Source organism: Ictalurus furcatus, chromosome 4 (assembly GCF_023375685.1).
Source record: "Ictalurus furcatus strain D&B chromosome 4, Billie_1.0, whole genome shotgun sequence".
Taxonomy (NCBI): domain Eukaryota; kingdom Metazoa; phylum Chordata; class Actinopteri; order Siluriformes; family Ictaluridae; genus Ictalurus; species Ictalurus furcatus.
In genome coordinates this window covers 35,037,391-35,054,329 of record NC_071258.1, presented here as the reverse complement: position 1 = coordinate 35,054,329, position 16,939 = coordinate 35,037,391, and the positions used below count along the sequence as shown (strand labels likewise).

Below are 16,939 nucleotides of genomic sequence, written 5' to 3'. Positions count from 1 at the left end.
GCCAGCGGTTCTAATAAGCACTTAGTCATTAAAGCCCAGCACACTGTTAGGGTATTAAGCCTTTCTAACAGTAAGTGTACATTAGCATAGTTAGGACAGTGGTGTCTCAGTGCTCAAGACTCTAGACTACTGATCAGAAGGTTGAAAATATAAATCCCATACTGCCAAGATACCAAGCCCCTGAGAGTCCTTCAAGCAAGGTGTTTATTCTGCTCTGCTCCAGATGTGCAGTGTAATGACTGACTGCGCTCTGGACATGGCTCCTTTCAAATGAGGATATGTAAAGAAGTATGAAATTCTGTAGCTGTATTTACATAATGTCATCCTAAGATATAAATCACTTTATTTATAGATAAAATATCTAAAACAACTTTTTCTTCGTTCTAGTGAAACTAAGGAAAGGCGTCTCTCACCTGTATCCAGCTGTGTGTCCTATAAGAGTGACCGCTCACTGCCGACTCCTCCCAGCTTTAAAGATGGAACATCCTCTGTGGAAAGGTATTCCTCTGTTCTTCTCACTTATTCTAGTCTTGTGTCATGTAGGTTTAATATACTGTATGTGCTATGCCTACACGTGAGTGCAAAAGTTAGCACCCCTGTGGTTTCTGGGTAGAAAAGGAAAAGTTTGTCAATAAGGGAATCTGCCAATAGCCCTTGGTAAACTCCAGGATAGAATAAAAACGAGCTGTACCCAGGCATTCCAGAAGCTCATCAGTACAAGGCGTGACTGAACACTCAGGCTTGGGCTGTTCCAGCCACTGTAGGACAGATTTATTTAATGCTAATAGCTAGCATTTTCACAATTCATCCTGAACCACTTTTCTTTTGTGTTCCTGTAAGCAGTACGGCTGGACACACACAAAGGGGGTGTGGTTAGAGGTCAGAGGAGTCTCAGTGTTGTGTTCCATTAGTGAAACACCCAAACCTAACCTAGCAGGTCAGGGAGAAAATATCCAAAACAATTGTCCTGCAATTGGGCAACCATTGCTCCATATGAGGATTAGAGATGGTGTCCAAATGGGTTCTGAGTGAGATCCACTGTTTTTGCACTGAGCCACAGCTCATCTCTCTCTGCCACCATCATTGCCAGAGCAACAGGAACCACCACTGTCTGAGGAAATTGTGGTGGTGAATCTACCATATTTATCCCCTCTCATAGCCGACTTCCCCAACCCAACATATGACCTTGAAGGACTCTTGCTGCTTGTCAGTAATCATAAGTAATTAGGAGCTAGAGGTGAGAAGGTAAACAAGTGCTTTATCTCCTGGTGCAAATTGTCCCAACTGGAAACACACATTATAGTGCCATTGCTGGCTTTCCTGTGCCCGAAGCCAGTTCTCCCATGATAAGAGCCGAGTGTGTGTGTGGAGTTTCAGGGGTTCAGATATCACAGCTGTGTGGATCAGAGCTGTAGGATGTGTGCTGAGGTTTACAAAAATTTACAGAGAGACATCTCGACAAATAGAACGTAAATGGCGTCAAACCAAACTGGTGATATTTCAAACAGCATGGAAGGAGAGCCTACTGAAATATAGGAAATTTCTTGGCGAAGCTAGAAAAATCTATTTCTCCACCTTAATAGGAGATAACAAAAACAATTCTAGATTCCTTTTCAACACAGTAGCAAAATTAACTAGGAATAAAACCACTACAGAGAGAAACACTCAATCATTACATAGCAGTGAAGATTTCATGAAATTTTTCATTGATAAGGTTGAAAATATTAGACGTGAAATACAGGCCATTAAATTAAAACCGGACAGTACTGTAACAAACCCATTACATGACAATGTAGCAATATCAGATCAATGTTTAGAGTGTTTTGCTCCGCTTAGAGAGACTGAACTAGCTACATTAATCTCTTCAGCCAATTCATCAACTTGCATACTAGATCCCGTACCTACATGTTTGTTTAAACAGATTTGTCCAGGAGTAATTGAACCACTTTTAAATATAATCAATTCTTCCCTAAGCACTGGCTATGTACCTAAATCACTTAAATTAGCAGTTATTAAACCCTTGACTAAAAAACCTGATCTTGACCCATCTCAATTGTCCAGCTATAGACCAATATCAAATCTCCCCTTCATCTCTAAGATTTTAGAAACGGTTGTAGCAAAGCAGTTATGCTCGTACTTAGATAGGAATAACATTCATGAAATGTATCAGTCAGGATTTAGACCTCATCATAGCACAGAGACAGCGTTAGTTAAAGTAGTAAATGACCTTCTACTGACCTCTGATCAGGGTTGTGTCTCGCTGCTTGTGTTACTCGACCTTAGTGCAGCTTTTGATACTATAGATCAGACTATTCTCCTTGATAGATTAGAATATGTTGTTGGTATTAAGGGAACAGTCCTCTCCTGGCTCAGGTCTTATCTGACCGATCGTTATCAGTTCGTAGATGTAAATGGTGAATTCTCCATGCGTACTGAGGTTACTTTTGGAGTTCCACAGGGTTCTGTTTTAGGCCCACTGCTCTTTACTTTATATATGCTAACCCCTAGGTCAAATTATTCGTAAACATGGAATTAGCTTCCACTGTTATGCTGATGATACACAGTTGTATGTTTCAGCGAAGCCAGAGGACAGACAGAAGCTTAGTAAAGTTGGATTGTGTAAAGGACATTAGACGTTGGATGTTAACTAACTTCCTTTTACTTAATTCTGATAAAACAGAAATACTTTTATTAGGCCCACATGTAGCTAGAAGTAATCTTTCTGATCACATGGTTACTCTGGATGGTCTTTCTGTGTCATCATGTACAGCAGTTAAAGACCTTGGAGTGATTATTGACTCCAGTCTGTCATTTGATGCTCATGTAGATAATATTACTAGGATAGCCTTCTTTCATCTCAGAAATATTTCTAAGATAAGAAACATATTGTCACTACATGATGCGGAAATACTAGTTCATGCATTCGTCACCTCTAGATTAGATTACTGTAATGCCTTACTGTCTGGATGTTTCCAGAAGGAATATAAATAAGCTCCAGTTAGTCCAGAATGCAGCTGCTAGAGTCCTCACTAGAGCTAGAAGATACGACCATATCACACCGATATTATCAATACTGCATTGGCTCCCAGTAAAATCTCGCATTAACTATAAAATACTTTTATTAACCTATAAAGCACTAAATGGTCTCGTGCCACAATATCTAAGCGACCTTTTGGTTTTATATGATCCGCCACGCCTACTTAGATCAAAAGATGCAGGCTATTTGACGGTACCTTGAATAGTGAAGGCTACAGCAGGGGGAAGAGCTTTCTCTTATAGAGCCCCACAGTTATGGGACAGTCTTCCTATTAGTGTTCGGGACTCAGACACAGTCTCAGTGTTTAAGTCTAGGCTTAAAACGTATTTGTTTACTCAAGCCTACCCTGACTAGATTCTGTTCTACTACTTCGCAGTCATAATAATCTTTTTTCTCCCTCTCTCCTTTCGCCGAGCCACACACGAATTTATGGAGATACTAGAGATCCGGATCCTTTCTGCCTCTGGATGGAGCTCAAATCTTCTCTAATTCTAATTTCCTTGCCACCGTCGCACTCAGTGGCTTGCTCAGTTGGGATAAATTCGCACCTTTGATATCTGTATACCGTGTTGATATTTCTGTAAAGCTGCTTTGAGACAATGTCTATTGTAAAAAGCGCTGTACAAATACAATTAAATTGAATTAAATTGAAAATTGAATTCCAAAAGGTATAATAATTCCATAATTCCAAAAGGAATATTTATCACAAGAAGAAGTACTTTACCAAAAGAACACCATCCCCATGGTGAAGCATGGTGGTGGAAGCGTCATGCTTTAGGGCTGCTTTTTTTCAGCCAGAACTGGGGCTTTTATCAAGGTGGGGGAATCATGAATAGGTACAAATATCAATAGTATAAAACATTCAGCTGTCTTCTAGTGAGCTGAAGATGAAAAGGAATTTCCCAAAGCATACATTCAAACCAACAAAGGAACGGGTTAACCAAAAGAAGATGAATGTTTTTGATTGGCCTAGCCAGAGTCCAGACCTGAATTCATCTAAAAATCTGTGGGGTGACCTGAAGCGGGCTGTGCACAGGAGACGCCCTTACAAATTGATGGATCTAGAATGTTTTCAGAAGAAAGAGCGGGAAAATATTGCCAAGGTCAAGATGTGTCACGCTGATAGACTCTTACACAAAATAACTGAGTGCTGTAATAAAATCAAAAGGTGCTTCAACAAAGTATTAGTTTAGGGGAGTGCACACTTATGCACCCAGGCTATTGTAAGTTTTTTCTTTTTCTTTTTTCTCTGAAAAGTTTCTGATTGTTTTCACTTTATTTGTATACTTTGCAATTTCACATTAAAGGTGGGAAATGTTTTGACATGATTTATCTTACTTTCATTCTTTTACTTCACAAAAACCTGCCATTTTAACAGGGGTGTGTAGACTTTTTATACCCACTGTAAATCCTCTCACAGTGGCGTCTCTAATCGCTTTGTGGAGGCGTTTAGTGTCTCAGACAGACTTGCTGATGTTGTTTCTGACTGTATCACACTCAGGTAAGAGGTGTGGCCTAAAATATGAAGGTGATTCAGATGAAACTATACTTCAAATGTAGTGTGGTTAATATTCTACTATTTTAATGAACTGTTTATGAATATTTGTCTTTTTTTTTGTCTCATTAGAGGTTTATATCTTGATCATTTTATCAGTCATTTATTCATCCAGCTCAGAGTGGAACACTAGAGGGCGCACTGACTCCGTGCGTGCGTGCGTACGTGTGTGTGTGTGAGAGAGAGAGAGAGAGAGAGACAGAGAGAGAGAGAGAGATGTTACACTGTAAGAAGTTGTAGTTGAAACTCCACCTTTTCTCCACCGGAAATGACTCAAAAGTGAAAGTGAAAGCAGGTAATTTTTGTGTCGAGAAAAACACGAAGCTCTTTGGAACAGAATCGCAGTGAGTACATGAATATAAAGCTGTAATATGTCAGTTTTAGCATTATTTACTAAATAAAGAACATTTCTGTGTTCTCTTCCACAGCTGACTTTAATCTTTATTGAATAACGCGGTGTGACGCAGTAACTTAACCTGAGGGAAGTTAACAGACCTGTGTGTCCTGCTGTGTTTCTTACACACAGTGTGTAAAGTTTACAGCTGTTATTTATTAAAGAGGGAATAATATTCATATTCATTATAACAATTCCTGACATATTTCCACTCTCTCTTCTTTATCTCTAACACACACAATAAGCAGAAATAAACACGACGCCACTTCCTGTTTAGATATAGCGCGTGCGCCGCCATTTTAGACTGAAATGTTGAAGGTCTCTGAATCAGCGGTTCTCAACTCGGGGCGCGGAGAGATCGGAAGAGGACGCAAATTGTTTTCAAGAAGAAAAAACACAGACACGGCATCATTTCTGTACTCGGTGTATTTTATTGCTTTTCAAATAGAATATGCATAAATGGAAAAACCCCGCGTTCCCTCTCCTTCTGTATTTTCTTTTTGCTGGGGAGAGGCGGAGCTTAGCGGCCTTTTATCTAGCCGTCAGTGCAGAGCAGTGTTCCCAACTTAGCGACTTCAGACCCCTTTAGCGACTTTTTTTTTACAACAAAAAAAGCGTCTAGAAACAAACCTTAGCGACTTTCCAAATATCAGCAGTACTGTCCTGCAATGCAGCGCGAGGTCCTGCTTTCCCGCTGCACTCACACCTCTCACCGCATCTGCTCTGTTCAGTGAGGGGCTGAGAGACAGAGATTTAAGAAGACGCGCCTTTCCTCCACATTTATATAATTTATAGACGAATGTTTTTAGAACGCAAGACGAATGTAATGCAACATGTTTTACATGTAAAATAGTCCACGTTATTACAGCCTAGTTCTCTTGTTCAGAGTAGTTATAGTGTTCAGAAACATTTTTGATCATTCATGTTCCACACCTGTCTGTTATATAGTTTTATAAAAGTCATAAAAGTTATTATTAAAAAAAAGTTAGGAAAAGTAATTTAAAAAAGTACAAAAACACAAAATAAAAAAATGTATCCATCCATCTATCTATCCTTCTACCAAAATTCAGGTGATAGATTAGGTTATATATTGCTAAATTTGATATAGAATAGATAATCATTATTCCTGGTCATCTCCAAAATGGGGGGGGGGGGTGTTAGGTTGAGGGGGTGCCACGTGATAGGGGAGGCTTGGGGGAGCTTTAGTTACAAAAGGTTGAGAACCTCTGCTCTAAACCAATCATGTCAGATCGGAAATTCATAATATATTAGTAATAAATCTATCATTTAGTTCATGTAAGATAAATATCTCAATGTAGCCTACACCTGCCATATTGTCATGTAATGGAGGCTGAGATAGAAATAAGTGCAGGTAGGGCACTTAATAAAATAACAAGTCCAGTAGATCAGGCAGAAATCAATAAACATAGACAGGCAGAGATCAGGCAAACAGTCCAAACCAAGGCAATTCAAAAAGACGAGGTCGAAAACAAGAACAAAGTCAAAACCAGAATAAACAAACAAGGCATCAAGGCTTGGTAACAGCAGAGACAAAATGTAACTGAGCGTGTACTTCACAATGGCTATGTGCGTAAGAGTCTCTTAAATAGTGTGGGTGATTGAGATTGTAATTGGGAACAGGTGTGTCAGTGTGTACCTTTGGGAGTTGTGGTCATCAGCCATGTTTGTAATGCATTCTGGGAAATGGAGTCGCCTGTTTGCGGTGACATGACAACAACCGCCCCCCTCCTCCCCCCCGGACGCTTTTCCCAAAGTGCCAAAAAAAATCCCTCCCCGTGGTCCTAGCCCTCTGGATGAAATGTTCACACCACCCCTCAGGTTCTAATGGCATTGTCCAGCAAGTAGCAGGTTCCTTGAGGAGCAGAGCAGACATGAGGCTTGGGCTGGTTCGCTGGGTTCATTTAGCAAGACCCAGGCTTGGGAAGTTGTGTCATGAGCTTTAGAGGGGGTTGACTTGGTGGGCTGTCTCGTCTGCCTTTCTTGAGTGTGAAGCAATGTCCTCCATGGAGCACGGAGACAGAACGACATCCTCAGCAGCGTGGGAAAGTGGAGCGACGTCTTTAGAGAAGCCTGGTGTAGTAACATCCAAGGCAGAGTAGGGAAGCAAAGTGGACCTCTTGGCTGCAATGGAAGGTAGAGAAAGGTCACCATGTTGACTGCCGATGGGAGTTCAGCAGGTAAGGCCACCTCGTGGGTCTCAGGCTGGAGCTCTGGAGATGGGATCACCATGTTGACCTCTGGCTGGAGCTCTGCAGGGGACACCACCTTGTGAATCTCAGACAGAAACATGACTTGGGAGGCCGTCTCTTCAACCTTGGCCAGGAACATGTTTCGGAGGCTGTCTCTTCGACCTTGGACAGGAACATGGCTTGGGAGGCCATTTCATCGATCTCGGACAGGAACTTGACTTGGGAGGCCGACTCGTCGACCTCAGACGGGAGTTTTGGAGCTGAGGTTGCCACATTGACCTCCAATGGGAGTTCAGCAGGTTAGACCACCTCGTAGGTCTCATGCTGGAGCTCTGGAGATGAGGTCCCCACGTTGAAGCCATTTTGAGACTGCGGAAAATTGGTTTAATATTCAACATTTATGTGATATTCTGCATTTTGTTCTTTTTATAGGAGTTATCAAAACATAATCACAAATTAAAGCCCTCTCTGGTAGAAATACACTTTATGGCCAGAAGTATGTGGACACAATCATATGTGGTTCTTCCCCACAAAGTTGAACGCACACAATTGTACAGGATGTTTTGTGTGTTGTAGCATTATAATTTGCATTATAATTAGCATGACAATGCCCCTGTACACAACATGAGCTCCATGAAGACATGGGGAGGGCACAAACAAACTGAAAATAACAGCTAGTAATGTGGGACAGAATGTAATTGTTAAATAGCCATTTAACAGGTGATATAACAATGTATCACCACTGTTGGCTAAAATTTACAATTCAACTGTTAAAGCATGTAATTAGGGAATATGAATCAGTGAATTTGTGTTTAATGTGGGTTTATTATCAGTAATAAAATAATCAAGGTAATCACTCAAAAAAAACCCCACAGTAATGTTGCCTAAACAATGGCCATCAGCAGTACTTGAAAATAAATTTTGCCCTTGCCTTCTAATGCCATTCCTGTAGCCTTCATCTAGCTGTTCAGCAATGCTAAGCTTCCCCAAAAAAACTGCAGCTTCATAGCATTGTCAAGATGACAGCGGCTACTTTCATGCTGTTTGCATTTTTCAGAAAGATGTTTTAAGTCTCGTACCCCCGTCATGGTCCACAACATTTCAGTGTCAGGACTTTGAAACAGCAAACAAGGAAAATAATAAAATGCATGACTTATATCACATCCAGCTAACCAACTCAGATTGCCATAACAAGTGTAAGCTCGTCTGCAATCACTTGACTGCTGCTGAATTTGTAAGTTGGGTCGATCTGTTCCATCAATCCTTATCCTGTTTTTTTTTTCATTTGAAAGCCTTGTGAAATGTTTTTTTGTAAAGATAAAACCGCATTTTCTTTCATCTGGAAGAAATGTTGCACCTACATTATGTCTTGCAGTGCTATCAACTAACAAGCTGCTGAGTGGGAAAGAGAGTCGTTGAGAATGGTCCAATCACATAAGGTCAAAAAATATTAAAACAATACTGATTCGTTAACAACAAAAGTGGGTGTGTCTGGAGCGCAATCTGAAGCAAGCCAATTAGAGAGCAACCTCAAGTCACCTGCTTTTCCCCAGTACTGACCTCAACCTCTAATACTTTTGCAGTTGAATGTTCACACTTCCCCACAGCCACGCCCCAAAATCTAGTGGAAAGCCTCCAAAGAAGAGTCAAGCTTGCCCATGGTTTTGGAATGGGATGTTCAATAAGAATATATGGGTGTGATGGTCAGATGTCCACATACTTTTGGCCATATAGTGTATATTATTAGAAACAAAGAACATTTTGTAACATGAATTGTGCAGCACCCTTTGTCATCACAGATTAATCAGATGGTTGTGAATAGCAGCTCAATACATATACGTATATCATCACTAGTGGTGGTTGAGGAGACCCCCCCCCCCCACTATGTAAAGCACTTTGAGTGTCTAGAAAAGTGCTATATAACTGTAACTAACACATATAGAGTATCCTAAGCTGATTTTAGCTTGAAAAGCTGATTTAAAAAACTGGATATGACACACTAAACAGTATATGTAAATAGTAACAAGGCCATAGGGAGTATGTTGTTTCGCATTTAGTACAGTAGTATGCAGTTTTGTTTGCTGCCATTCCTCAGTATTACAGAAGTGTTATGAAAAAACTAGAAACTTTAGTGCACCTCAATGTGAATATCAGCAGTTAGTAAGTACCAGGTGAAAGAGCAAACTCGTATAGTGCTTACTGTATAACAATATATGTCAAAAAGCAGATCTTGTGCTTCAGCTGGCTAAGTAGGGTCCTGTAGACCCGTATTCATGCATCGCCATCTTGATTAAATGATTAGATGATTAATTGAATCAGGTCTGTTGGGAGCAGAGAAAACACTAAAATGTGCAATACAGGGAGTTCTCTAGGACCAGGGTTGAGAACCTTTTCTCTATGGTACCCAAATATCCGAAAGATAATTTGATGAGCTCAGTCAGTTTATACTCTCCTAATGCATTCCTACCAGGATTAAGAGTGAAGCAGATATTTGACTTCCTGAGAGAATGTCGGGGGAGTGTGAGGAAATCAGAACCACTGAAACAAGTCTATCTGAGGGCCAATGTAAACAACAAAGGTAAGTGAACCAGGTTTATTTGCTACTTACATTACAGCAAATCACGTTTACTGTATTAACAGACTAACGTTCCAGTTGAAAAAAAATGGTTTGGATTTTGCAAACCACCAAGTGCCCTCATACATATTCTTAAGATATGATATAAATTCAAACATTTGTATAATAGCTAAGACAGATGTTAGCTTATACATGTGTCTTGCATGACTCTAACAAGAAGTCAGGAAGTGTAGTGTCTTCTGAGAGCTATACATAATAAAGTCCCATATATTCCCATATATTCCCAACAATAGGGAAAATCTAACATGTCCTCCTCAGCTGATCTGAGGGTTGAGCCTGGCCAGTATGTGGATGGGAGGCCTCCTGGGGAAAACTAAGGTTGCTGCTGGAAGTGGTATTAGTGAGTTCAGCAGGGGGCGCTCACCCTGTGGTCTGTGTTGGGCCTAATACCCCACTATAGTGACTGTAAATACAGCACAATCTTTCGGATGAGACGTTAAACCGAGGTCCTGACTCTCTGTGGTCATTAAAAATCCCAGGACTCTTATGGTAAAGAGTAGGGGTATAACCCCGGACTCCTGGTGAAATTCCTCCATTGGCCCTTCTCTATCATGGCTCCCTAATAATCTCCATCATTGATTGGCTACATCAGTCTCCTCTCCTCCATTAGCTGGTGTGTGGTGGGCGTTCTGTGGCTGTTATGGCATCATCCAGGTGGATGCTACACACTGGTGGTGGTTGAGGAGACCCCACCACCACCGCCATGTAAAGTGTTTTGAGTGTCTACAAAAATGCTATATAATTGTAAGGAGTTGTTGTTGTTGTTTATTATTATTTTTATTATTTAAGAGTGACCAGTCACTGCTAGTCTCTAATAAATTTAAAGATGGAACATGTTCTCAAGAAAGATATTCATTACTTTTCCTCTTTCTCATCATGATCTAATCTTCAGATGCATCTTTAGATGTTTCTCTCAGAATGGCTTTTTTAGCCTCACGTTAAAGTGGTTTCTAAATAATCCTACCATGAACCATAACTTATTGGTATAACGTGCATCGCACATTTTTTTCTTCGTCTCGTCTTGTCAGATGGGATGAGAAAATAGTGCAAAGAATATAGTGCAATATAGATCCATCCATCCATCTTCAACCGCTTACTCCTTTTCAGGGTCGCAGTGCAATATAGATGTAAAGTATAAGTCCTAACAGTTTAAGTGTAGGCATGTGGCTTATCTTATCTTTATTGGTTTTAATCTAGATATAATAATAGCTACATTTGTGGCACATCTAACATCTTCTGGGATCTGATTCCAGACTTGAACAGCCTAAACGCTAAATGCTGCTTCACAGTGTTTAGTTTGGACTCAGAGGTGGGTAGAGAAGGCAAAAAAATTAGATTTAGATTTCAGGCTTGGATTTTCAGGTACTCTGGTGATGTTCTCTCCTTTTCAGTATGTCAGCTCAATAAGTTACAGTTTTCTTACCCGACAGTGATGTAGCTGATCAGGATGGTGTCTCTGTACACCCTGTAGAATGTAGTGAGGAAAGAAAGGGGGAGTTTTTCCAGGCTTTCTGTCTAGGTAGGTCACATTGAGAATATGCATGAGGTTCTCAGCAATACGCATACAGAGGAACTTGGAGGTCTTTACTGTGTTCATGGTGGTGCTGTTGATGTGTGGTGGAGAATGATCACCACAAATCCTCCAGAAGTCAACAGCCATTTGATAAACAAGTTGCAGTATCATATTTTCTCTCCCTATTCCTTTACACCACTCTTTAGAAACAACGAGGAAAGACCAAAATCTCCTGAAACCAGCTGTGTGTCCTTTAAGAGCGACCAGTCCATACCACGCTTTATCAGCTTTAAAGAGGAAACAGCTTCTCGGGACAGGTATTCACTTCTCTTCCTGTTGCTCATCATAAACCCCATCTTCAGATACATCTTTAGAGGTAGCATCACAGGCTGGAATTACTCACGTTTTTTGTTTAGTCAGTAATTATAGTGCAAAGAATATAGTGCAATATAGAGATGAAGTATAAGTCCTAACAGTTTAAGTGTAGACATGTGAAAAAAATAAACTCAAGTGCTTTCCCTACTCTTACTCACACTGAAAAGATCTCAGACAATGGTACCAGGTCACAAATAAGCTTTCAATCCCAGAGAAGAATCATCCTCTAGCCAAGTTCCCACATACAGAGCATTTTTTTTATTACATACAAAAATAATTCATTATTCACAGTACTGTCCAGAGGAGGGCAAGCTAATCATGGATGTCTGATATTACAAAAAAAAAAAAATTAAACTTCATTATAAGGTGGTTTGTAAATGATCCTTTGATGAACCAGAAGTTATTGGTGTAATATTGGCGTATTACTCATTTGGTTTGTAGGACACCTTTTTCTCTTTCTCGACCAGTTTCTATTTTAGTGGCCAGAAATGAACGCTCCTTCACTGAAGTGATTGGATCAGTACAGCAGGGGGTGTCATTTGGATATGAAATCTGTTGGTACAGTGGGATTTTCAAACCCATATTAATCCAAGATTTTGAAGATGTTAAATGTTCCTGGGGACATTTCTTAACATCACCCACTTCAGTATAATAAGACAACTTTACCTTTGATTATAAACTAACTAAACATCTATTAACAAGCAGTTAAAACATACAACTCCGATTGAACTACTAACAAATCAAAGATTTAACGTCCTTTTCACAAGGAACATCTGTTAAGAGCATGTTAATCATCTTTGATGGTTAGATTGGATGAGAAAATAGTGCAAAGAATATAGTGCAATATAGAGATGAAGTACAAGTCCTAACAGTTTAAGTGTAGACGTGAAAAAATCTTATCTTTATTGGTTTTAATCTAGATTTAATAATAGCTACATTGGTGACACATCTAACATCTTCTGGGATCTGATTCCAGATTTGAACAACCTACAAGCTAAATGCTGCTTCACAGTTTTTAATTTGGACTCTGATTTATTGACTAGAAGCCAGAGGTGGGTAGAGAAGCCAAAAAATTTTCTCAAGTACAGGTAAAACTGCTCATAAAAATAATCATTCAAGTATGAGTAAAAGTAATAATGTTAATAATTATTTGCTTAAGAGTAATAAATATCCAATCAAATCCAATGTATTGATTGCCTGGCCCCCCTGGAACTAGAGGATGGCCATGAGAGATGTCCCTCTTGCCTGGGGGTTGACCACTTAAGAAAGGTATTGACTGAGATTGGGGAAACGGGGAAAAGTAGATCCCCTAGCCCAGAAGGTAAACAACTTGGCTTCTGAGTTTGCAGAGATTAAGTCTCTCCTCCTTAATCTGCAAGCACTCACTGCACAGCCCGCTAGTGGTCCTGCTGCAGCCACACTGCTGTCTCCCCCCAGGGTGCTGCCTCCAATACTGTCACCAGCCTTTGAGACCCAGGAGGTGGATGCACTCTCCACTAGGGCCTCGGAGAGCCTATTTATCGGGGGAGGTTATGATGAGGACGGGGCAGGTGAGAGCTCCCATTCATCTCATCCCAATTGCAGGGGACGAGCCACAGTATACTGATGGGCTTAGAGACCAGTCAGACATCAGTCAGGGCTTTGGTAAAAATGGCCTTGGTACGTCTGGGGTTAGATGCAGCACCTGTCCAGGTGACTCCTCAGAGCGCTTTTTTCAGGAAGACCTCTCGGTCCGCAGTGTCTCACCCTCAGCTCCATATATCGCGGCGCTGCAGATGTGCTGGGCAGAGTCCAGACGTTTCTCTCATCTACCAACAGACTGTAGAGCACTAGCTAATATTCAGGATGCATCCAACCATGGCCTTGACTGCATGCCCAATATAGAGTCGGCTGTTGCCACCCTTGTGCTATAGCCTGATGAAGCACTTGGGCCTGATGCATGCTGCCCATGGCCACAGTGCTGGTTGACAGATGACTTCATTGTGAGAAGCTATGACAGCAGCACGTATGGGTCATATTGGGAATTCCATGTCACACCATATGCTGGCCCTGTCCCAGACAATGCAGATTGTCCCTTCTGCCCAGAGCCTGAGTGAGGCCTCTTGGCAGGCATTTGCCTGTATGACCAGGGAGTTGGGGAGGCTAATGTGTTTGTTAAGCCTCGCCTGACGCCAAATATGGCTTTCCCAGTCTCCACTTCTGGAACCCTGAAGGAGAGCCCTCTGCTCTCTTCCTGTTATTCCTGGGGAATTGTTCGGCCCGACTGCACAACAAGCCCTGGAGCGCAGCCTACGGGTTAGACAGGCCAAACAATAGTTTGCTAGTCTGTGTCGTGAACACCACGCTAGACAGAGACCCTGTAGGGCAACAAATATGGCTCAGTACATACCACAGCCGATTATCCAGCCAAGAGCACAACGCCCAGAGAGGTTTTGTCAGCCAACCCCCACCCAGCCCCCTCGCTTGGCACAGCGAGGCCAGAATTCAGGCCGTCGCCACTCCAGAAATTATAAGGGGCGAAGGGGTAGACAATGACTGTACAACTCATGTGGTCGGGTGCTTCACCAGCCAGCAGCTCAGATGCTGGGAAGCACTTTCATCAGACCCCTGGGTTGTATCAACCTTGCCACAGGGCTACTACATTAAAGACATCGATTATCAGACATCGACTACCGAGGTTCCAGGGAGTCAAAATGACCTCAGTCAAGGACCCAAACAAGGCTCTGCCCCTGTGCCAGGAAGTCTGGGCTCACCTGAAGAAGGGTGCCATCGAGCAATTAGACAGCGCTTTACAGAACAGTGGATTCTATTCCTCTTATTTTATTATCGCAAAAGAAAGACAACGGCTTTCACCCCATACTGGATTTAAGACTTCTGAACGCACCTCAAGGTTTTCAAGTTCCACATGCTACGTACAGTGGACGTGCTGCAAGGCATCAGGCAGAATGGATGGTTTACAACCATCGACCTGAAAGACGCATATTTTCACGTTCCACTTGCACCTCAGCACAGGAAATTCCTCCATTTCGCCTTCGAGGGAAGGGCTTACCAGATTTGTTTTCCCATACCTGGCCGACTGGTTGATCTGTTCCCAGTCAAGGGTAGATGCCCTAAGAGAATCATCATTGCTTGTCTCCCATGTTACCAAGCTAGGGCTTACAGTGAATTATGGAAAGAGCTCTCTGATGCCCAGTCAGCGAATAGTGTTTATTGGCATCCAGTTGGACTCACAGTTGATGATGTCTACCCCCTCTCAACGGGGAGTCAACAACATTCTCCAGCTCATCAGTCGCATCAGAAGAGGCAGGGCTCTGGTCCCTTTGGGCCTTCTGTCATTACGGCCTCTCCAGATCTTGCTGAACAACTTCAGCTGGCATCCCACTCAACACGGGCACAAGCTGGTCAGAGTCCCTACCAGTTGCCTAAGGTGCCTGTGCCCATCGAGGAAGAAAGCATATTTTACCCAGGGGGTTCCCTTAGGGGGCATACCTTCTCGCAGAGAAGTCGTGACCACAAATGTCTCCCTGGCAGACTGGGGAGCTGTATGGCAATGCAGGGCAGTCAGAGGCCAGTGGAGTCCTTGGCAGCGGGAACAATGCGTAAATGTGTTGGAGCTAGAGGCAGTGTGGCTTGCCATCAAACATTTCCTTCCAGTGCTGGTAGAAAGGCATGTCCTTATAAGAACAGACAACACATCTGTGGTCTACCACATACATCACCAGAGGAGCACCAGGTCCAAACAATCCTTGATTGGCCCAACAGCTGTTATTGTGGGCCCATCCTCACCTGTTGAGCATGAGGGCAATGCACTTACTAGGTACTCAAAACACAGCTGCAGATTTCCTATCCCGGCACAGCCCCACCCTGGCAAATGGAAGCTGCACCCCGAAGTAGTGCAAGCAATCTGGCACTGATAGGGCAGGGCAGAGTGGACATTTTTGCCTCACTGTCAATGACACACACTACCCCCTTTGTTTTTCAATGGGGGAACCAACAAGCCCCTTGGGCCAGGATGCACTGGCCCATGCGTGGCCAAATCGACTGCTGTCAACTGCATTCCCTCCAATACCGTTGATACTGCCCTCCCTAGACGGGATCCTTGGGGCAATCACAAGGTGCTACTAGTAGCCACCAAATGGCCAGGGAGGGTGTGGTTCCCAATATTACACAGATTACTGTACAAGGAGCCTTGAGCTTCCCTGTGAGGAGGGATCTTCTCTCACAGCTGGAGGGTCGAATCTGGCACCCAAACCCATCCCGGCTGCAACTTTGGGTCTGGCCTCTGAAGGGCCAGAGTCATTACTAAGGCTGCGTGATCCAGCAGTTATACATACCATCCATAACTCCTGTGCACCTTCCACCAATGTGTTGTATGCTAACAAATGGAAGCTGTTTTCTGAGTGGTGCAAGCACAAGATCAGGAACCAGCACACTGTTCCATACTGGTAATCCTCAGCTTTCTCCAGTCCCATCTTTATGGAGACCATGCAGCCTCGACTATCAAAGTATTCATAGCTGCCATCTCAGCCATGCATAATAAAGTACTTGGCGTGACGATTGGGTCCCACACCCTTGTGACCTGCTTTCTTAAAGGTGTTCAACGACTGAGATTTCCTCGACAAAAACTATTATCCACTTGGGACTTGCCTCTCGTATTAGAGGCATTGTGTCAGCCTCCATCTGAACCCCTAGAAAGGTCAGAATTGAGGTGGCTTTATATGAAAACAGCTTTCCTCTTAGCCATGGTGTCGGCTAGGGGAGTAGGTGAGTTGCACGCCTTATCAGTAAACCGAGAGTGCCTACACTTGAGTTCTGGGAACATGGGGGTAACTTTATGGTCAAACGCTTCATTTCTCCGAAAGACCATTTCTTCGTCTTAAACGAACCAGCCGCTCAGTCTGTCAGCTTTTGAGCCCCCAACTCAGGAGGATGAACAGGGGGCGAGTGCGAGCCTGTTGTGCCCAATGTGAGCACTAAAGTGTTTTATCCACATGACTGCTGAATTCCGGCAGTCAGACTCACTGTTTGTCTGCCATATGGGGCATAGGCGAGGTCACTCTTTGTCCGACAGTGATTTAGCTGATCAAGATGGTGTCTATGTACACCCTGTAGAATATAGTGAGTTTTGACAGGCTTTCTGTCTAGGTAGGTCACATTGAGAATATTTAGATTTACATTTATTCATTTAGCAGATCCTTTTATCCAAAGCGACTTACAAAT

The 16,939-nt window shown here is 42.5% G+C and overlaps 1 protein-coding gene across 8 annotated transcripts in view; it reads left to right on the top strand.

Moving 5' to 3' along the window:
- The window catches only part of LOC128607104 (protein NLRC5), a 252,983-nt gene that overhangs the window by 194,225 nt on the left and 41,819 nt on the right, over positions 1–16,939 (top strand). For 2 of the 8 annotated variants that reach the window (XM_053623754.1, XM_053623752.1), the window contains exons 1-3: positions 4,786–4,936; positions 9,667–9,774; positions 11,551–11,661. The exons of 2 other annotated variants lie outside the window; for them this stretch is intronic. In XM_053623754.1, the coding sequence (XP_053479729.1) occupies positions 9,704–9,774; positions 11,551–11,661 (182 nt within the window). In that variant the 5' untranslated portion in view covers positions 4,786–4,936; positions 9,667–9,703. Of the gene's footprint in view, positions 1–479; positions 499–4,785; positions 4,937–9,666; positions 9,775–11,550; positions 11,662–16,939 lie in introns of those variants that run through there. 4 more of the 8 variants (XM_053623756.1, XM_053623755.1, XM_053623753.1 and 1 more) reach the window with 3 other exon arrangements.